This window comes from Ixodes scapularis, unplaced genomic scaffold, assembly GCF_016920785.2.
Source record: "Ixodes scapularis isolate PalLabHiFi unplaced genomic scaffold, ASM1692078v2 PGA_scaffold6__148_contigs__length_123643588, whole genome shotgun sequence".
NCBI classification, from domain to species: domain Eukaryota; kingdom Metazoa; phylum Arthropoda; class Arachnida; order Ixodida; family Ixodidae; genus Ixodes; species Ixodes scapularis.
In genome coordinates, this window is record NW_024609881.1 from 95,237,897 (window position 1) to 95,259,153 (window position 21,257).

Consider the following 21,257-nt stretch of genomic DNA (forward strand, 5'->3'; position numbering starts at 1 on the left):
TCTCCTCCGTACCCTCCCTTCTCCTCGTGCGTACTCCTCCCGTTCTTCTCCTCCGTACCCTCCCCTCCTCCTCGTGCGTACTCCTCCCGTTCTTCTCCTCCGTACCCTCCCCTCCTCCTCGTGCGTACTCCTCCCGTTCTTCTCCTCCGTACCCTCCCCTCCTCCTCGTGCGTACTCCTCCCGTTCTTCTCCTCCGTACCCTCCCCTCCTCCTCGTGCGTACTCCTCCCGTTCTTCTCCTCCGTACCCTCCCCTTCTCCTCGTGCGTACTCCTCCCGTTCTTCTCCTCCGTACCCTCCCTTCTCCTCGTGCGTACTCCTCCCGTTCTTCTCCTCCGTACCCTCCCTTCTCCTCGTGCGTACTCCTCCCGTTCTTCTCCTCCGTACCCTCCCCTCCTCCTCGTGCGTACTCCTCCCTTTCTTCTCCTCCGTACCCTCCCCTCCTCCTCGTGCGTACTCCTCCCGTTCTTCTCCTCCGTACCCTCCCCTCCTCCTCGTGCGTACTCCTCCCGTTCTTTTCCTCCGTACCCTCCCTTCTCCTCGTGCGTACTCCTCCCGTTCTTCTCCTCCGTACCCTCCCCTCCTCCTCGTGCGTACTCCTCCCGTTCTTCTCCTCCGTACCCTCCACTCCTCCTCGTGCGTACTCCTCCCGTTCTTCTCCTCCGTACCCTCCCCTCCTCCTCGTGCGTACTCCTCCCGTTCTTCTCCTCCGTACCCTCCCTTCTCCTCGTGCGTACTCCTCCCGTTCTTCTCCTCCGTACCCTCCCCTCCTCCTCGTGCGTACTCCTCCCGTTCTTCTCCTCCGTACCCTCCCCTCCTCCTCGTGCGTACTCCTCCCGTTCTTCTCCTCCGTACCCTCCCCTCCTCCTCGTGCGTACTCCTCCCGTTCTTCTCCTCCGTACCCTCCCTTCTCCTCGTGCGTACTCCTCCCGTTCTTCTCCTCCGTACCCTCCCCTCCTCCTCGTGCGTACTCCTCCCGTTCTTCTCCTCCGTACCCTCCCTTCTCCTCGTGCGTACTCCTCCCGTTCTTTTCCTCCGTACCCATCCCCTCCTCCTCGTGCGTACTCCTCCCGTTCTTCTCCTCCGTACCCTCCCTTCTCCTCGTGCGTACTCCTCCCGTTCTTCTCCTCCGTACCCTCCCTTCTCCTCGTGCGTACTCCTCCCGTTCTTCTCCTCCGTACCCTCCCCTCCTCCTCGTGCGTACTCCTCCCGTTCTTCTCCACCGTACCCTCCCTTCTCCTCGTGCGTACTCCTCCCGTTCTTCTCCTCCGTACCCTCCCCTCCTCCTCGTGCGTACTCCTCCCGTTCTTCTCCTCCGTACCCTCCCTTCTCCTCGTGCGTACTCCTCCCGTTCTTCTCCTCCGTACCCTCCCCTCCTCCTCGTGCGTACTCCTCCCGTTCTTCTCCACCGTACCCTCCCTTCTCCTCGTGCGTACTCCTCCCGTTCTTCTCCTCCGTACCCTCCCCTCCTCCTCGTGCGTACTCCTCCCGTTCTTCTCCTCCGTACCCTCCCCTCCTCCTCGTGCGTACTCCTCCCGTTCTTCTCCTCCGTACCCTCCCCTCCTCCTCGTGCGTACTCCTCCCGTTCTTCTCCTCCGTACCCTCCCTTCTGCTCGTGCGTACTCCTCCCGTTCTTCTCCTCCGTACCCTCCCCTCCTCCTCGTGCGTACTCCTCCCGTTCTCCTCCGTACCCTCCCCTCCTCCTCGTGCGTACTCCTCCCGTTCTTCTCCTCCGTACCCTCCCCTCCTCCTCGTGCGTACTCCTCCCGTTCTTCTCCTCCGTACCCTCCCCTCCTCCTCGTGCGTACCTTCCCATCCTCCTCCACCGTACCCTCCCCTCCTCCTCCTTTATACCCTCCCCTCCTCCCAGAGTATCACGGGTAAATTTAGCTGGAAAATTGACGTCACGTGGCATCAACGTCAATTCGACTCTCCGCTAAATTTAGGGGGAACTCCATTGCTGTTACGGTCACGTGACCTCGTTTTTCAAGCTAAAACTGGCGGAGAAATTGATTTTTTTCGCTAAATCTAGCGGAGAAACTGAATTTTCTCGCTAAATTCAGCGGGTAAATGAATTAGTGTAGAGATCACGTGACGCCATTTTCCCGATAAATCTAGCTGAGAAACTGATTTTCCCCGCTAAATTTAGCAGGGAATCAAATTGGTGTTGAGATCATGTGACGTAAATCTTCTCGCTAAATTTAGCGCGATTACGCCGACACTGACGCCGCGATACACGGCATCGGACGCCTAGGAGCTGAGCTCTAAAACTGAAGGTCGGTTATGGTGGCGCACAAGCACCGCTGCTGCAAAGCGTCTTTACAAATAAGAGACACCTTTATCATCTATTTTGCTAGAGCTATCGAAAGTAGGCTTGACGCATTGTATCTTCGCAGTGGAAACTGAACGGGCTTTGTTTTATTTAGAGCATGAAAAGCTGTTTAACGGAAACCCCCTATCCAAAAATAATATCTGTCCGTTCGTCTGCACGTTTGTGCCTTTCCCGCTAAATTTAGGGGAAATCGACGTCACGTTCAGTTTCCAGGCTAAATTTTTAGCGGGAAAATGGAAGTCCCGTGACGTACACACAAATTCAATTTCCCCGCTAAATTTGGCAGGGAAATTGATATTTCGTTTGCTGACGTCATGAGACCTACGGGCCATTTCATATTCCCCGCCAAATTTAGCGGCAAGATTGGCGTCAAGTGACCTGTATACCAATTCAGTTTCCAAGCTAAATTAAGCCGTAAAATTGACATCACGTGAGCTGACATCACTAGACTTCGGACCAATTCAGATTCCGCTCTAAATTCAGCGGGAAGATTGAAGTCACGTTACCTATACCCCAAATCAGTTTCCCCGTTAAATTTAGCGGTAAAGCCGAAGCCAGCTGACTTGTACATCAATTCAATTTCCCCGCTAAATTTGGCGAGGAAATTGATGTGACGCCACCCGACGTCACGAAACCCTTATACATCAATTCAGTTTCTGCACTAAATTTAGCGGGAAAAATAACGTCAAGGAATCTTTGAACCAGGTCTCCCTGTAAAATTTAGCCGGGAGAAATTCATAAAAAGATACAAGTCCCTTACTCCCACGAAACGAATATTTAATGTGTTGTTATCAGGTTTAAATGACCAACCCCCCCCCCCCCCCCCCGGCCCCCAAATACTACAAGTCAAGCACCATGGGGCCTCAAAAACAAAAGTCGCAGTCACTTTTTTTTTTTTTTGCTCTGTTTTAGAGTTGATTGCGGTCTCCCACGTAACACCGCTGCTATGCACGTGCCCCAGTGGATGAGAAGTACGTGTGCAGATGCGTCACACCGCGTGAAGCTCGTTTTTGTGCACGCCTATTGGCGGCGAGATTTTTCGGTGGCGCCCTCGTTCGGTTACCTTTCGCGACGTCATTACCTTGTGAAGAACAAGTTTGATGGCGTTTGTAAAGGACATGGTGGAAGCCTGAAATCATAGCGCTCTCAAATTAACACTGCCAACACCGTCAAAATTGAAGTTCTTACATTCCTCTTATTTCCGTCGATGAGACATCCTTTGCTGACGTCATAATCAGCATTCGGCCAATTGCAGTGGGCCGACCACAGCGACGCTTTCGATCGCTCACGTCGCCAATGGCCTGCAGCTCCTGGTGTGGGCAAAGGCGGTAGTGTTCTCAAACAGCGTAAAAGGATTGGGGTTGGGACAAGAATCTATTTCAATTTTATTTATTGGCACGTTCAGAAAACCGTTATGCGGACGTGCACGAGTATTTCCCTGTCGCGAGGCGCGTGAGAGACAATGAGGTGAGATTTCTGCTTAGCACTTCGCTACGAAGCACTTTAACTTTGTCAGAACTTTCTTTCAGAGACGAGTTTTTAAACAAGCTTACAAAAAAAAAAAAAAAGGAACATTTCTTCGGAAGTTGTTACCTCCGCCGCTAAATGCCGTATTTATGTAAAGAAAAAAAAAAAAACCTTCTTGAAACGGGTTGCACAAGTGTGAGTTTAAGATGCTTAAGGTCTGTTCAGACGATGCATCTTTTAGGCGCGCAACAGTTTCGCGACACTCAAGTTTTGCGAAATGTGCTCGTTCACACGTACCGCTTGACGTGCAACAACGATGACGTTTAGACTCGCGAAAATAGTTTTGGTGTTGACCATAAAGTGGCGCTTCAGTTGAAAGCCAACATCATCATCATCACCATTAGCCATTCAGCGTCGTTGATCCGCTGCTGTGGCAACGCGCGTCGTGTTCTCTCACATACTGCACTACTTGGAGCGATCTCGCATGTGCGTACGCAGCCAATTCATTGCCAAAGCTCCTATCGATGCACAAGGTATTCATAGAAACGCTACGTGCCCAATCTGGTTACTTCTCGGCGCCTATGTCTGCCCCGATTCTACTGTGCCAACTGCTTCAGAGAGCGCACATTGTTTCACATTCGCTTGTAAACAAAGCAAACTTGGTTTCAGTTTACTCGGTGGTCTCTTATCCAGCGGTATCGTCGCGAGAACAACGCTACGAGCACTATTCTAATCTCGCCAACTCTCGCGTAATTGTCTTTGTCCATCGCTGGATTTTTTTCTGATATGCTACTCACTTTTCCTTCAGTGGTGCTTGACGTGCTTGCGGACTAGCTTGCGGAAGCGCCGGCAGTATCTATCGTTCGTGGTTTCGGTTTTTGTTTTTCGGATTTGGCTCGGCTACAACACCGGCAGTGAAGTGGTCTTCTCAAACAGCTCGCTCCCGCCTCAAAGGCCACGTGAGCGCGTTTCTGAGCGGCCATTGGCGGCGCCCTCAAAGTGATTGACAGGACTCGGCAAAGTTTCAGCAAAAGCTGGGGGGATCGGTGGCCGAGTGGTCTAGCGCACACCAGCTCGGAGCACGTGGAGCGAAAGCTCGCGCTGCAGAACCCAGGAATCCTGGGTTCGAGCCCCACCCCTGCCCGTTTCGATCTGGATGAGCATCGTACCGGCGTGCGGTCGTGTATCACTACTGCGTGATGCACGTTAAAGATCCCAGGCTAGCGGCTGTACCGCACTGGCTGAATTTCTCATCTACAGCTGGGAGACTCGTCGCCCCTGTGAGGCAGACCAAGTTCTAGGCTGTATAAACACACACACAACCCAATTTTTTCAGCAAAAGCTCGCTCCAGAAGCGAGGTGGGTGCGCAACTTTTTGTAGATGCGCGCGTCCTTTTCGAAATCGTTCAGAGGGCGCAACCTTTTCGCGAAACTACATTTCGCGACACTAGATGCGCGAGAAAAATGCATCGTGTGAACGGGCCCTTGGTGCCCTTCCCGCAGTAAAAAAAAAAAAATAATAATAATAATAATAAAGAAGATTTTTTTTTAAGGCAAAACCATATTTTTCTTTTTTTACCCGTCATGGTATATAACTAGCTAAAACTGGTGGCAACACATATTCCAGGCAGGAAGGATAGGCAACAATATACAGGACGCAGAACGGCTCATTTGCCTTTCCAAATTTTAGGCTTTCTGACCAATTTTTTTTTTTTTATTCTGAGTCTAATGAAACCAAAAAAATTGTTCTCGGCTAGTTCATTTTAGACCGATTTAAAAGCCTCCGCAAGAAACACCCGTTAACGAAACAAATAAGCTGGCGTGTATTTTTTATGTCTCTTTAAATCACGAGAGACGAGGCGTCCTTCTATACACGTGTTGTCTAAAAAAATTCAAATTATCTTACTGACGCCGCGTTTCCGCCTAGTTGATGTCTGCTCTTCTCTGAGGGATAATTAATATTAATGCGATCGCAGTATAAAATCATTAATTTTTTCACGCAACGTGACGTTACCCTAGTTTCTTCGTTGTTTCATTGCTGTTCCACACCGCAAGTTATAAACCAGACGCCGATCCGCCGACATATATATATATATATATATATATATATATATATATATATATATATATATATATATATATATATATATATATATATATATATATATATATATATATATATATATATATATATATATATCAACAACGTTTTCATCCGACTCCTAACCAAAATTCAGTATCGTGCATATTAGTTCAAAAAAGATATCAATCACAAGTTTTTTCTTTACCTTAATGGGTATCGTAGAAGTATGCCTCAATTACACGTAGAAAAACAAGGGAAGAAGTAAGCGACTCCGAAGAAAACCACTTTTTCCGAAAAGGCTAAGAATGTTTCTTTTTTATAGCTCTTGGAGCAGAGTATTCTTAGGCTGGTTTTTATTACTTTAAGGCCAAGGCTTGATCGAATACACCAAAATATGGTCGTCATTTATTTTTAACGTATACAGGGTGTCCGCAGTGATTTCCAAACGAGCCGGAAAAAAATCGGAGCTTTCACATAAAAAGATCAAGCTTTCACTGAATGTGCACTGAGATTTTGGACGTTATCTGGTGATATTTTACGGTATAGCTCTCTTCCTGAGGAAAATGAGGCCACCGAACGCTTGGCGCCATCTGCCGGTGGGCAATTTTAAGCCGTAAAATGCTGCGGGCGATTTATCTTTGAGGAAAGTCTGCCGATTTAGTGTTTTACAACGACGAGCAGAATTTTTTCCATTACTACCCTATCATTCAAGTTCTTCAATAAAGAGTGAATTAAAAATATATTTCAAAAGGCACTAATACCGAAATGTAGTTACTTTCCTAAACGCACCTTTTTTTGGAAAAGACCAATCCCAAATTAACCTCTTTCTTATTTCTTGCCATGCCTACTTTTCGTAGGAATGGTTTGGCCAGCGTCCCGTGAAACACCGTGTAATTTCACACGCGTGTTCGTTGAAAAACACGAATGAGCGCTTCTTGGTCCACAGCTGTGCCATCTATTTCTTCCGGAAGATCTAATGCTGCCGCTGAACTGTGCGCCAACATATTCAGCGCACTAGATGCGTTTTAACGTTTTTATCGAAACAAATACCTCGCACAGTCCGTTCACTCCAAGCGTGCATCACGCCACGCAAGCCTCGAAATGCCGGGGTAACCGGCAAAAACAAATTAAAAAAAAAACTTCACTTGGAAGCTGTCTTTTCGATGCCTATCTCGCTCTACCAGCGCAATGTTTAAACCAAAGAGACTAGCATTTGTCTTTTCTCTGGCGGCGCTGTCTTCCGTTCGTGACGCGTAAAATTGGAAACGCAATCGGCCGAGTGAAACTCGTTCGCAGCGACGTACTCCATTCACTCTCGTACGCCCGGATGCCGCGGTTTGCCCAAGTTCTGAAAACGCAAACCCCTATGTGCGACTATACGGCGCTCGGACTCTTCGCCGGGGAGCAGTGTGGCAAGAAAGACGTAGTGCTCTGCTTGTAGGAATGCGCTACGTGTAAAGAACAGTTTCGCATTCTTATACTAAGCAGTCTTACGTGCTTTCTCTATTTATTTTTTTTATTTTAGCATGTTTACCTAAGTTTGAAAATTGTTTCTCAATGGTCTTATCACCCATAAAGTTGAACCAACCCTTTTTTGCATCCCACAGCTGCTTTGTCTGAGCAATCACTTCTTTTTCGCCTCATACACTTTTCCATAAAAGTGTTTTAGGGCGCGTTCATTGCTGTGTTTGTGTGTTTATGCACGCGCACTTTCCTGCTGGCCGCTATTACGCACGAGCACTGGCTGGGCCGTGATTTTCGTAAAGAGTGGTATTAATATATATATATATATATATATATAGACAGAGAGAGAAAGAGATTGTGTGTGCGTGTGCGTGTGCATGTTTGTGTGTGTGTGTTTGTGTGTTCGCGCGTGCGAAGTGAGGTAACGTAGTCTTTCTTTATCCGCAGCTCTTTTTTCCCGGACTTGGGGAGGGAATAAATTCAGTGAACGGAACCTAGCTTTTTGTCATTCACGCCGCACGTTGCCTCAGTGGACGCCTATCTGAAGAACACCAGGTTGTATTACTGTCGGCCCGTGCTCCGTGCGTTTTTGAATGGTACCAAGAAACGGTGCACTTCAACGTGCGGTTGCATTCTCTTGATATAGACGACGTTCAAATTGTTTCAAGGAGTGTCCTGGTGTTTTTATTTTTATAACTTAATTTTATATCTAATGGTGAATTCCGCTTGCTGATCTCAAGCGCTCCAAAAGCGCTCCAATTGGAGCGAGCATATTGCGCTCGCAAATCTGGCTCGAGCTGCAGTCTTCCGCTCACAGATCTCTAGCAGCGCCCGCCCTGCGGAGCGCCTCCAACCCCAGCGAACTTGATCCGCGGGATTTCAGAGATTTTGGCGGAAATCGAAAGAAGCGTCTACGTCATTTCCTTTAACTCGGCGGTGCGCATGCGCGACGAGGTCACCGGACCGCCGTCGATTTAGATCTGTTCGAATGCGCCGGTTGTTTCCGCGAGATTGTGACGGCTCGAACGCTTCTACCTCGCGTAGATCAGGGATATAAAGCCGGGACTAGAGCGTGGCAAATCGTAAGTGCGCACATACGTGATCGTGAGAGGAACAATGTGAAAACGATCGGCAAAAAAATCCGCATGCAGGCGCAAAGTTAGGTCTGTTCATTTTGCAGTGTTCGCCTTTTTACACTCCATGCCGCCGGCGTTTTCTAGTGCAAAATAGTGAGTCAATCCAGTCTGGGAAGGTGGATGACCTGCTAAGCTGTTTAGCGCACGACACGGACGTGACAAAGCATTTTCAACAAAGGTACGAACACATTTGTACTCTTGGTCGGTGGTACTCATGAGGAACCGTACGCACAAACATGTCGATGGCTATCGCCGCCACGAGGAGCCAGAGGAAACTAGACACGCGTGACTGCACCGCCATCCGGCGGAAGGAAAGGAAACTAGGTACGCAAGCGCTTGGAGTCATTCCACTCTATGCGTCACGTGACACGAAGTCGTGACGTCAATTTCCCCGCCAAATTTAGCGGGGAAACTGCATAGGTGTTGAGGTCACCTGACGTGAACTTTCCCACTAAATTTAGCGGGGAAATTGACGTCACTAGACACGTAGTCGTGACGTCGCATGACGTCATGAAGTGGTGGCGTCATTTGTTTTGGCCGTACACGAAAAATCAGTGGGACCCTAGCCATAGACAGCTTCGCTGTTAGAAAGCAAGAACAGGTTAGGCAACGACCGTGCAAGTGATGGTTCGTTACCTCCTTGTGTTTATTAAAGTCGCACCAGCAATCTGAACTCCACCCATGGACATCGCTGTTCGTGCCCACTGCCCTGCCACTTCGAGGCGGCCGAATGGTATGTGGCGAACGTGGACCTCTTCCTCGTTATTCGTAAATTGGGCTCCCTGTGACGGATATTTTCGCCCGGCCTGTTACGCGTGTAGTTTCTGCAGCTAAGCCGTGACAGTTGTCAATGGTCGTCTGAAAGATCAGTTGGCTGAGGCGTTGGTCGGCTTGTCAAGTTCGAGCAGCGGCTATTTTGAACGTCCGACCAAGTCGGTGGGTCGGTCCAAAAATGTGAGTTCATCTTCCGCTCGTCGATTCGGAGCGGGTCCCATGGAGCGGAATTTTGCCTCCCTCGCGGATTTTGGAAAGCGCTTCGGATCCACTAGTGAAAGTCACCGTATAACATGTTATCCTATTGTTCCCCTACGTCTCAAGTCTCAACCAAGGCTTGACCTGCACAGAGACAAGAGAAGATTAATGTAAACCGTATTTATATTTTAATTGACACGTGCCACAGGCTGGCATAGAGAGGTACAGAAATCGATTCTTATTTCAGGTTTGGCACGATGTATGACGAATTCCACATCTCCGCGATTTCGATAGCATAAAGCATCGGCTTCTAGGACGCTTTGCTCTTTCTTCGGAATAAAAAGCACATCCGTCGCTTCGCCAGAGAAGCACCGTGCACTGCCTCATGAGGCACAACAGGGCACTCCCATCCAATGCCTCAGTTGAAAGAATCGACGTCTTACTCAAGACACTCAAAGTGAATGAAGTGTTACTTTAGAAAACAATAAATACCTGAATAACACTTATTCTTTTTGGTTTCTTACCAAAGGACAATATTGTAGGAAGTAACGCCAGAAAGGTAACGGATTACTTCCAGAAGTAACGGTCACTTACTTTTATAGAAGGGTAAAAGTACCACTAATTAATTACAATTCAGCCTCAATTAACTTCAAATGTAATTTCTGCACTTTTTGCAGTATCCTTTGAAAAGTACCTTGTCATCGACCTATTTTTTTTTTCTTGTCTAAGTGCCGGCTTTCCTGGGCCCATCTGCTTGAAGCTGGTTAACTCTAACCGCGGCTATACTCCATCTCAGTAGTTGTGTGCAGCAAAGGCAAGGTTAGGGGCTCGAGAGCGTGGCTTTCAGATTTGCATTTCTTGCGCGAGCTCTCGCGCAAACGAAGCATTCTCCAAAGCTGAGCTCTCGAGCCCCTATTCTTGCTTTAACTGCACACAACTAGTGAGACAGAGTATAGAAGTTAACCGCATTTCCCTACGAGGGTGAAGTTTAGGTCACGTGACTGGCAGAGTAAGGACGCCGGGGAAACATGGCGGTGCCCCGGTGAGTCAGTGCCGCTCGCTTTGAAGCAATATGTCGTTGTAGCTGCAATATCGGGCGCGTTAGTTGGCAATGAATGGTTCAGGAGGCTTTCGCTTTGCATTACCTCACTTAAATCGCAAAGCATGAGCAATGACCTCGCTGCCTTTTTTATATATTCTTTTGATACTGGCCATTCCTAAGCCTAAATAAACGCGATAATTGTCGGCATGGCAACGCTTTTAGAAAGTGAATTGATTCGACTCAATCGGCTGTGTATTGATAGCACACAAAAGCAGACAGCGACGCAATAGACCTTTTGCTAAATTTCCCTAGCACCGAGGTGTATGCTACGAGTGTAGTCGCTGCGCGTGCTGGCGTCTGCAGTAGTAACTGTTCTAAAGCAAAAAGCCTGAAACAAATGTTGCCTTGCACGCGTGTTCGTCAAAGCCTTAAAATTATCATTTACTTCAAATCTTTTATAAGGGGAAGGCCAGCGCGCGCAGACCGTTGAATTGCACGTCCAGCGTTCTCCTCGATGCTTGGGAAATTTACTAATAGATCTATTTTCACTGGAGCCGAATTGCAGGTTTTTCGATTTATGATGGTATCATAAACAGTTCTTACATGCTAGCCAAACTTGCTGCCGATGTACGGCCCATCTTTCACTGCTCACTTCTTTCTTATCGTTTCTAGGACTGAACTTCGTCGTCCTCTTTCGAACTGGGAAGGAAATTTCAACGAGGCTTGTCTTTAATTCAGACAGCAAAGCATTTAGAAATTTTTCAGGCAAGGGGGAATTTAGTTTTACCTTACTCAAAATCTGTACCGCAAGCAACAAAAAACGTGTCTGCTCAAATGTACGCCGCGCTGCGTCGCGAAAACCCGGTAGCTTGCGTTTTTGGTTCCCCCTTTTCAGAAACTTATTTCCACGGAAGCAACTTATATTCGCTACAACAGTAGGTGCCACCAGCAACCACCTCATAATAAAACACAGAGCTATCGGTTATCCAGCCCTCGTCAAACTTGGCTAGGTACTTGTAGGGACTTAGCAGGGAAGGGCGGTTAACATTTAACCGAGGTTAAACCGGCTTCGAGCAAACGGGCCCTGCTGTGTCGGTTGAACGATGCCACTATTTTAGAGCCCAGCTCTAAAGGTCGGTTCAGAGACTTGCGTTTGAGGGCGTTTGACTGCGTTGCGTTTAAAACCAAAACCGAGTCACCGGCACATCTGTGCTTCGTATGAAGCGTGGATTCCAATTCAAGGAATCACCTTGGCCCGCGATATAAGCAGCAGGGATGTCCTGGTTTCTCGCAGCCGGAACGCGGTCAAACGCAGTGAAACGCAAGTGTTTGAACCAGGCTTTAGGCGCCCGTTTCCGGCTTGAGGAGGAAGGGAGGGCGAGAGGAGGAAGGAGGAGGGAGAAGGAGGAGGGGAAGAAGAGAGAAGGGGGACGAGGAGGAGCAGGAGGAAAAGGAGGGGAGGGGGAGTAGCAGGGAGGATGAGGAGGAGGGAGGAGGAGTACGCCCACCCCTTAGTACCCTTTCCTCCTCCTCCTCGAGAGCTGCGCTCTAATTCGGCGTTACAAGGTGTTGTGAACGTCTTTCATTTTTCTGGACGTGCACTTTCTGCATGCGTTGTACACGAGCGCCTCTTCAGCGTTCGGCGCGTATTCGGGTCCAAATGCATTCGACTCGAGTACAGCGTCAGTGCTCGGCGTGAACTCGGACCTAATCAGGCGCCTCGCGTAGGAAGCGATGCTCAATACATGGCGGCTGCCAGCGTTGTTTTATAGTCTTTACACGAAAGGGTACATTGAGCTTGCTGTATTCAATAAATCAATCAATCCATCATTTTTACAGAGGAGCTGTTAGGGACTAGGCTCCCCAAGATCGTGTCCGTGTATGTCGACACAAACCTGCCTGGACAGCTACCGCCATCTATAAACGACGGCGGCCAGCATACAACCATTATGGTTTCCAGCGTCGCTCGTAGATGGCGGCAACCTTTCCAGCTATAATAGAAGAATGGATAGTTGGGCGCGTTGGTGGGAATTCATCGTAGGAACCAGCGTGAAAAACAGACGACGAAGGAGAAGAAATACACAGTATATCGAGTACAGCTCCGCTGGTTTTCCTTTACGAAAGTGGAAAGGCTGAACGATTTTCTTTCAAGGGGTACACACTCCTTGAGATGGTACGTTGGCTCGAAAGGCGACATTGTCGCCTGACTTGGCATCGAAGTCCAACGGGGGGGAGGTGGCAAAGTTTAACAGGAACAGCATTAAGGGTTAAACTTTGGCAAGAGTAGGAATAATACGGATAATGGATGAAAGATATCATGGATACGCACACGCAAACACACAAGAGATAATGGAGGCACACAAACAACTTGGCATTTGCCAATTTCTTTGTTCCAAATTACCAGCCTGCCAACTTTTTGCGCATGGCTATGCCGCACTAATAAGATGGTGTGATAGAACGTTCAGGCAAAACGATCTTCCCATGTGCGCGACCAAAAGCGTCGCTGCGGTCAGCTTTTCAGGATTGGCCAAACCATGGGCATATGAGCATTGTCAGATTGTCAACTTTGACGGTGTTAGTTTCGGATCGCGATGGCTCCTAACTTCCTTTGTGCTTTTGAAACACACCACCGAACTCGTCGTCGCACCTGATGGTAAGTAGCCAGGATAACAACTGGTTACCTCACGGCGAGGCAAATCCCAGTCGTGACGACACGGACGGAAACCATGAGAGGGCGCAACCAAATCATCTCGAATCTAATAGGAAGTATTCACTGGCGGCCATAGTTGTGTGCGCGACTGTTGAGCGCGTGCTGATGGGTTCTTTTGCAACGTGCACCCACACCATCAGGGGTGCCGGTCTTAGCAGCCTATTAATGTGGGCTCGTTCTGAGCTTGCGCTCTAGACAGCACCCACAAATATGGTGCCCAGTGAATACTCCATAGGGAGTATTCACTGGCGGCCATAGCTGTTTGCGTGAATGCTGAGCGCGTGCTGATGGCGAGCTTCCACAGTTCTTTTGCAACGTGCATTCCGCGCCATCAAGAGTGCCGGTCTTAGCAGCCTATTGATGTGAGCTCGTTTTCAGTATACGCTCTAAGCAGCACCAACAAATATGGCGTCCAGTGAATACTCCCTGAACATGATGTCATTTCTGAGAAAACAATTCTCGGTTTTATTGTAAGTGCGAGCGAAAACCGATGTTGCAAATGAAGAGTGTGCCGTCTTGAACGACACTTCCACTTTACGATTGCGTGTACCAGACAGGCACGAAGTGTTGAGCACGCTCTTGTAGCTTTTTCCTTTGTTCGCGCTTGCTGCAAAACAAAATTATAGTTTAAAAGGAATAGCGCGCCTTTTAAGCAGTCACGAAAGCCGAAATTCAAACAATATAAAAAAGATGCAGCTGGAATCTTTCTTAGATCGTATCGTCGGGCCGAATATATTAAGGCTTTTAGGTTTGCTGTTCAAGGTCAGTAATACTGTCATAAAGGCGCCATCATGATAAAGACATATCTGTTCGTCTGCCTCCTCGGTGCGCTCCTGGGTTCAGTAGCTCTTTTCAATCCATTTCGGTATAAAGGTAAGTAATTTTTTTTTCGTCGATGTTTCAGTAGAGGGACATTAGCAATCGTCTGAAATGGGCCTTTTCCGCGGATGCAGAGCGCCATCTCCCGGCGTACCGCGGAGGCGTTTTTGATGGCGCAGTAGCGTGGTCTCGGTCACGGGTTTCGCTTCCTAGTCCGCCGCTCCGTATGTCAGCAAAGCGCCGTGCCGTTGATAATTCGTTTGTCCCAGTCTTCCTGAATCTTGTGATAACGACGTGCTGATCCGTCTTATTTGTACGATGAATGAGTTGACCACGATCGACTTCGTTCGTTTGTACGTCTTGCCAAGTGGTTGGACGACGGATCTCAACGCGGCGCCTAACGTGACGAAACACGCGATAGAGCTTCTCTTTGGGTGCTCAACGCGGCAACTGCGGAAAGGATGGTCCTTCTTCGAGGAGAACTACGTTCGGAGGGTGATGGCCAATACATCAGTGCCAGGAATGGACCTTGTGCTCATCAGAAGTATCTGTATTCCATCCATGAAATCCGGGCACTACAAGCAGCTGATCGCTCTGGACAGAAACGGCGCCGTTGTGAAAGCACACTGCGATTGCGTTGCAGGGTAGGTTCTGCGGTTATAACGCTTGTAGATATTGTTTGCGTAAGTGTATGCCGTAATCACTATGTCCAAAAACAAAACTTCTTACAGGCTGAGCGAGACGTGCCAACACGTTGCGGGACTGCTCTTCGTCGTCGCGGACGTGCAGCAGCCGAGCAGCACGGACTCCAGATGCCGCTGGAATGTGCCTTCACAGTCTTCCCAAAGTATGTGAAACCCGTGAAAAATAGCCGCAAATATAAACAAAAAAATGTTTTGCACTCTGGCCTCGCCCATATCACCCCGCTTTTAACTTCCATGGCTAAAAATGCCAACAAGCTTGAAACCGTCAGCGTGTTTTATGATTATGCTGAAATGAGTTTGCTGTGCTGTTTAAAAATGATGCCTGCATGTTGCTGCCATATACAGTCAGGTGTTTCAGCTGATGAGTGAAAAAAATATATTCCTACTGCTGGTTATGCAGCGCATTGGGGATGTGGTTACATCAGTTCAAAGGAACTAAAAAGTATGAGGCTAAGGACAGACAGCCACTCTGCTTCATTAGGGAACACTGTTTATTTCAAACACACACTATTGCAAGGTTACCTATAGTCAGTGACATTTTTCGAGCATAGGGCAAGGGTTTTGGGAAAAAGCAAGCAGCAGGAACGCTGGAGAGGAGGTTTCGTCCTCCAGCATTCTGTCAGCATTCTCCAGACCGTCCATCCTTGCCCTAACTTCTTCAGCAAGATATGTGACAGTTAAAGAAAGGAAACAACACTGAAAGTGGACTATCTAAGTCATATGTGCTTAGCTGCAAGTCAATCAGAGTTTTCACTCACTTCACTTTATTAGCCTAAGGACAAGGTTAGCAAGGCAAGCGAGATATGTTTGCTTCTTCGAATAGGTATGTTTTATTTGTTTCTTATCGAAGTTAATGCAATGTAAGCATTAAAATGTGAATTAATGCTTGTAGCGGAATTAGGCAGCTGCGACTTCGATCAAATTTGCTGCTAACGGGAAAATTTTGGCACTAGCTATTTTCCAAAGTTGACCGAGTGCAATCACTTTTCTTTTTTCAGGTGCCAAACGAGCTTGTCCAGCTCCTCTGAAAGACATAACTTTCAAGAGGCATGTCGTGCACAAAAAGAAAAAAGAAAAGGTCCAGCGCCAAGCTGTAGCAGTTTCGGCCCCTACCGGTGGAGACTTGGACGACATCAAGGTTTACGTGGACGCTATCAAAAGGAAGGAGCCTAGCCTCCTGTGGTGCAAGAATGTTGGTCAGGCAGAACCACCCCGCTTCCTGTGCCCCATCCTGGACAACGAGAACCTGCATTCCGAGAAGTGCCGTGAGCACTTCAGGAAAGAAATGGAGTCCGTCCGACCTCTGAGCCTCAGTGAAGTGAACGCCATCCAGAAGTCAACATTTGGCCAAGGAAAAAATCCGACATGGAAAAGAGAGCGCGTGGGGCGACTGACAGCATCAAACTTCAAGCGCATGGTTCGCTGCAAAAAACCAGAGAGCCTCGTCCGGGAAGTCATGTACCCTAAGAACATCAGACTGAAGCCAGGTGACCCACGCCTCTATGGCATCGAGAACGAGCCCCTCGCTGTGGACCAGTATGTGCAGCTTATGGCCTACTATGATAAAGAGGTGCATGTTGAGGAGACGGGCCTGCACGTTTACCCAAGGTATCCGTTCATTGCGGCATCTCCCGATCGCATCGTCTACGACGGCGAAGGAGTTGGCTTGCTTGAGGTGAAGTGTCCCCGCAGTAAGAAGGGTCAAACACCAAAGGGTGCCGCCCTGGACAAAAAGTTCTTTGCCCACATCGTTGAAGGTGAAGTTACGCTCAAGCGGGACAGTGCTTACTACTACCAAGTGCAAGGACAGCTGGCTGTCACTGGGCTGCGTTGGGCAGACTTTGTCATCTGGACAAACAATGGACTTTTCTGCGACTCCATCAGTGTTGAGCGAATAGCTTTTGACAACATTTTCTGGTACAGCACCATTCTTCCAGGGCTACTCTATTTCTACGAGCGTGTGGTGATCCCAGAAAGAATCACTCGACGAGTTCGACGTCTTGGCAGGATGCACACTACTGAACCTGGACATGTACCACATGAGATGCACGTGGCAGGATTTTATATCGCTCGCATGCATGAAAATCCTTTGAAGCTCACATTCGAAAGAGTCAAGTAGTTTATTATCATGTATCTATGCAAAACAGTCGTTCTTGCATTATGTCGCAAAGTGCACTTTCACTGAAACAAAAAGTGTAAATGAGAGCTCATACATTCGCGTGCGTTTTATTTTTCCAGCGAGTTAAAACGTGGTGCCGCTAACGTCAAAATGGCTCAAAAACACGTCGAATACGGTGCAAAACCACTGATGCGTCATTTTCTGTGCTGAATCAGATATATATTTTTTTTTGCAAAAGGGTAGTTTCCTGCATTGAGCGAACATTTTTATGCTATTTGGCGGAAGAAATATGTGTTAAAAAGTGGCAACACAAAAAAATGCCAATTGAAAAAGCGCTGTTAATTAGATAGAGCCAGTGAGTTTGTCAAACAAAAGGACGAATAGTGGTTGTTTCATATTTGTACTTATCAAAAGTAACAGTCCTTGTATTTATGTATGATGAAAGAATGGGAAACATGCTACACTGAAAATGTTTGAAAATTAGGAATGCTAATATATCTGGTGCATAAAACCGTTCCCTGGTACTCATGCAAGTCACATGTATGTATTTGTTTTCTAGTCTCTTTTTCAGTCTTCTTTTCTGAAAACAACTTAGCATACAATTTTCCAGTTACACCCTCATGCACATGGTTCATTTTCTTCTTCCTCCTTAATCAATGGCCCCCTGAAGTTGCACAATAAAGCACAAGTGGTGAAAATCTCGTCGGCTAAGTCGATCATGGTGAGAGGTAGTGCACGATCGAAAATGTGAAACTCCTTAATGCGCCTAATCACTCTTTCAACATGTACTCTAGCGCCAGCAATGTTACGAGTCTCGTAGACTTCCGACTTTGGCATCTGACGTGTGTGCGGCACTCTGAAGGGTGGAATATGAAGCTTCACACCATGTGGAAGCAAGTCACCAATTTTAAAACCTTTATCTACCATAACAGCCTCACCTGGTTCTAACAGGTTGAGGATGCCGCATTGCCGCACAATTTCTCGGTCACTCATGGCACCGCCGTACAGTGGCGAGAGGTAACAAACATAACAGTCCGGTGTTACCCCAACCAAGCACTTCATTGTGTTTGCATGCTTATACGGTGAGAAGGTTTGACGCTGTGCATCCAAGCTGGATGGCGTTTGAATTCTTATCTCGGTTGCATCCAGTACCACCCTTGTATCAGGAAATGCGTCGAAGTGTCTTGGCATTCTTTGTTGTGCAAGACCCAGCTTCGGAAAGCAGTTGAGAGCACTTAGTTCACGACTCAGCACAACAATCCATGACGTAAACAACCTGCTGAAGGTCGACATTGAAATCCCAAAGTTTCTGGATATTTCCTTCAGAGACATACCCGTACGGAGCCTTACTAGAACCATGAACAGCTGCTCTTCACCTGTGTGGACCCTGACATAATTGCCTGAACACAATTTAGGTTCGCGCGTGACAATCATGCCGTACAAGTTCTTAAACACAAAATAGTTCGGCAGCCCAGTGTAAAACAAAAAGTCTTCGGTGCCCATGATGTTAGCAAGGGAAAGCGTAGTGACCTTAATTTCAGACATCTTTTCCTCAAGCTTCATAATCATTTGGCTTTGTGCTTGTGTCCTAAGCTTTTCTGCCTGAAGCTGCCGCTCCAACTCCACAATCCTGCTCTCCAACAGACGACGCTGATGGATGTCTCTCAAAGGTGTCGCAGCATCACAGTCCTCGGCCACACACATGTCATTTGCAGTGTCTGTAGACGGGGTGCACTGGTCTTCCGAGTTGTCCACAACCTCAGCCATGGTGTCCGTCTCCTGTTGTTCCACTGCTGCACCAGAAAAGGATACAGTCAATGAATATATTATTTCACACATTCCTCTCGCCAACTCCTCAACTCAAATCTAATCAAGCATACCAACAAGAAATAAAAAATGTTGGTGGCTCAGCTCTTTCTAAGTAACCACATGTCAATGGAGAGGGAGCCATACTAGGTCGAGTCGTAAGTAACGCGCAAACCGTAAACAATATTTGGAGTTCATCTTTGACTCAATCACTTTAGATTCTGTCGATAAAGTAACAAACAACAACAAGCAATATTTTCTTATGCTTTTGCAGCCTAGAAGATTGATAATAAATAGCATTGAATTAATAGTTTAATACCAATGTTACCTGGAGGGGATAACTGCTTGGATGCTTTATTGGCATTCTTGGCGGATGCAGTGACCATCTTCTTATCATGCCGCGTCCTTGCCCGGTCAAACCGTGCAGCCGAGTATCTTTGCAAGCTGGGCTTGTAAGCAAAGATCGACGGGACGTAGTCCGGGTGGTCTTTGCACCTTGATGGAGCTCCTGAAATTATATTATTTTGCACGTCATATTTCAGCGCTGAATGAAACACCACTCTGAGCATGTGCAGTGCTTCTTGGGGAGCAGATTATAATATGAGCCTATGGGTGCCAGGCAATGAAGCAACTAGTAGTAATCAATACCGTATTAAGAAATCAATGAAGCCTTTCAAAACACAGCCGCAGCTCGAAAGCATAAGGTCAGTTCACAGGAACTAAAAATGGCAGCGTTATTGAGCTGCCATGAGACCCACGTAAAATCAAGAAAATATTTAAGGAATGCCTAAAATCGAAGTGTTGTATGACAAGGTCCTTGTTATCACTAGATCTGTCAACCTGTTGGTGACAAAAGGGGAACACTAGGCCGGCCGCACTTATCTTTCTGAATTTAGAACATGCGGGTTATAAGATACCCAAAACAAAAAGTTGTTTACTTAGTACTTTCACGACTTCATTTAGCTACAAACGTACGGCAGACGCGGTGGGGAAACCAAAGCAACAGCTGCTCGCACTTTTCCTCTCCGGCTATACGCATAGTCACAAACTGCACAGCTTAGCTGCGACAGCAAAATAGTAATCCAGCAGTTTCCGCGCCAGCGCGTAATCGTCACATAAGCAAGCAAAAAAATGCTCAAGCCAGCACCTACATGTTGGTGGAGGTAGCTACGCAACAGCGTATACAGACACAAGCATCAGATTGGATCGGGTACAGTGCACCTCAAACTTAACGCCGCCACTGGGTTCCCAAACATTGAGCTCGTGTCGGCTACGTACTGTTAAATTTGTCACCAAAACGTTCGGGATGCCTTCTCAGGATGGGCTAGAAATCGGGAACCCAAACATTCTTCAGATCGTTCAATCGGCCGCTGCAGGGTTATCAGAAACGGCAAATGCCATGGCGGCGTAAAGTTTGAGGCGCACTGTACGTTGTACTTGCACACTAACGAAAGCAAGAAATAATAAGCACGAACCTTGCTCAAAGTGGTTGCCGCAAAGGCGGGAGTGGTCCGATGGCTGCCACGGCGAGCCGTCCGCGTTGTTTCGTCGGATCGCCCGAATCCACAACTGGCGCTTCGTCGGGTGAAGACTTGCACAAGGAAACCGGAAGAAACTTAATCCGCGATTCCGTTTGCTGTCGTTGCTGCAGCCGACAGCGGAGCAGCGCTGGGGCATTTTAGAGGACGTGGAAATGTGCGACCGCTTCCCGCCCTTCCGCGGTTTCTATGGCTGCTATGGCTGCTGACTGCCGTGAGGCGGACGCAAAGCGCCACCAAAAATGGCGGACTCCCGTCTGCTGCTGCTGCGCATGCGCCGTGGAAACTCCGGAAAAGGTCCATTGCTAAAAAAAGTGTTTTAAAGGGCAACTCCGCTTCATTTTCGATGCTGAAAAAACAACGCAGTTCTCTTCAGTATCACCTAGAAAGACTACACGTCAAGTTTTACGAAGTAATTAAGCCTAAAAGTTTGTTAAACTGGTAAACAAAGTTTGAGATGGCTCAAGTCTCCGAAATCTGCTAATTCTAGCGGCCGATTTGCGGCGCAAGGAACAGCGCAGTCAATACCGCGCGTTGGCGCAGCCAACACTGCGCCGCACGTCATAGTCTGGAACCGCTTTTTTTCTTGTTTTTTACTTTATTGAGGCGCAGCGTACAGGCGGCGCCAGCAGCGTGCATACCGATGTCCACGTGATCCAAAACGCGCATGCGCTGATGAGCGTCTGAGCGAGCGCTCTGCGCTCGTCGTCGGGAAGACCGAACCTGCTGCGTCTCGGAGCAACGTTTTGTGCTTCGATGCCTGGCATATTACGAGTGGTTTACTTAACTTCAACTACTAATGGTTCCAAAACATAACTTTAGAACAACTTGCCTTTTTCTGCGTCAAAACACTCTGCGGCCGCGGTAGTGCACACGTCGTTGGATAGCAGAGACCGTAGAGCAGACGACACGGCGCGACCACGCTTGCTCCGCCGATCAGTCCGTCCGCGCGGTCGGCGAGGTCGTGCGGTGACGTTCGTACCACGTGGGTTGTCCCAGACTATGACGACGCGGGACCAATGTTGCCAGGCGCGGGCGCAGTTTCGGTTTCGGTTCGTGATCAGGAG

At 48.0% G+C, this 21,257-nt stretch overlaps 2 protein-coding genes across 2 annotated transcripts; one reads left to right on the forward strand and one right to left on the reverse strand.

The window, feature by feature from the left end:
• The first annotated feature begins 13,995 nt into the window (after positions 1-13,995).
• Positions 13,996-16,846, forward strand: LOC120840811. Its single transcript, XM_042294852.1, has 2 exons — positions 13,996-14,077; positions 15,726-16,846. Exons 1-2 carry the CDS (start codon positions 13,996-13,998, stop codon positions 16,844-16,846), a joined length of 1,203 nt encoding a protein of 400 aa, XP_042150786.1.
• A 770-nt stretch (positions 16,847-17,616) lies between these two features.
• LOC120840810 lies at positions 17,617-20,329 on the reverse strand. Its single transcript, XM_042294853.1, has 5 exons — positions 20,128-20,329; positions 18,981-19,160; positions 18,197-18,639; positions 17,785-18,058; positions 17,617-17,702 (listed from the first exon to the last, which is right to left on the reverse strand). The coding sequence occupies exons 1-5, from the start codon at positions 20,327-20,329 to the stop codon at positions 17,617-17,619; spliced, it is 1,185 nt and encodes a 394-aa protein (XP_042150787.1).
• Between the last annotated feature and the right edge of the window lie 928 nt (positions 20,330-21,257).

Excerpts from the sequence above, each read along its gene's own strand:
- LOC120840811 (XM_042294852.1), top strand. The coding sequence starts at position 13,996 with ATGATAAAGACATATCTGTTCGTCTGCCTCCTCGGTGCGCTCCTGGGT. Across the intron at positions 14,078-15,725 it reads CAATCCATTTCGGTATAAAG|GTGCCAAACGAGCTTGTCCA; the intron begins GTAAGTAATTTT and ends TTCTTTTTTCAG.
- LOC120840810 (XM_042294853.1), bottom strand. The coding sequence starts at position 20,329 with ATGCCCCAGCGCTGCTCCGCTGTCGGCTGCAGCAACGACAGCAAACGG. Across the intron at positions 19,161-20,127 it reads CGGCAACCACTTTGAGCAAG|GAGCTCCATCAAGGTGCAAA; the intron begins GTTCGTGCTTAT and ends ATATAATTTCAG. Across the intron at positions 18,059-18,196 it reads AGCAGCTGTTCATGGTTCTA|CTGGGTCTTGCACAACAAAG; the intron begins GTAAGGCTCCGT and ends TGCTTTCCGAAG.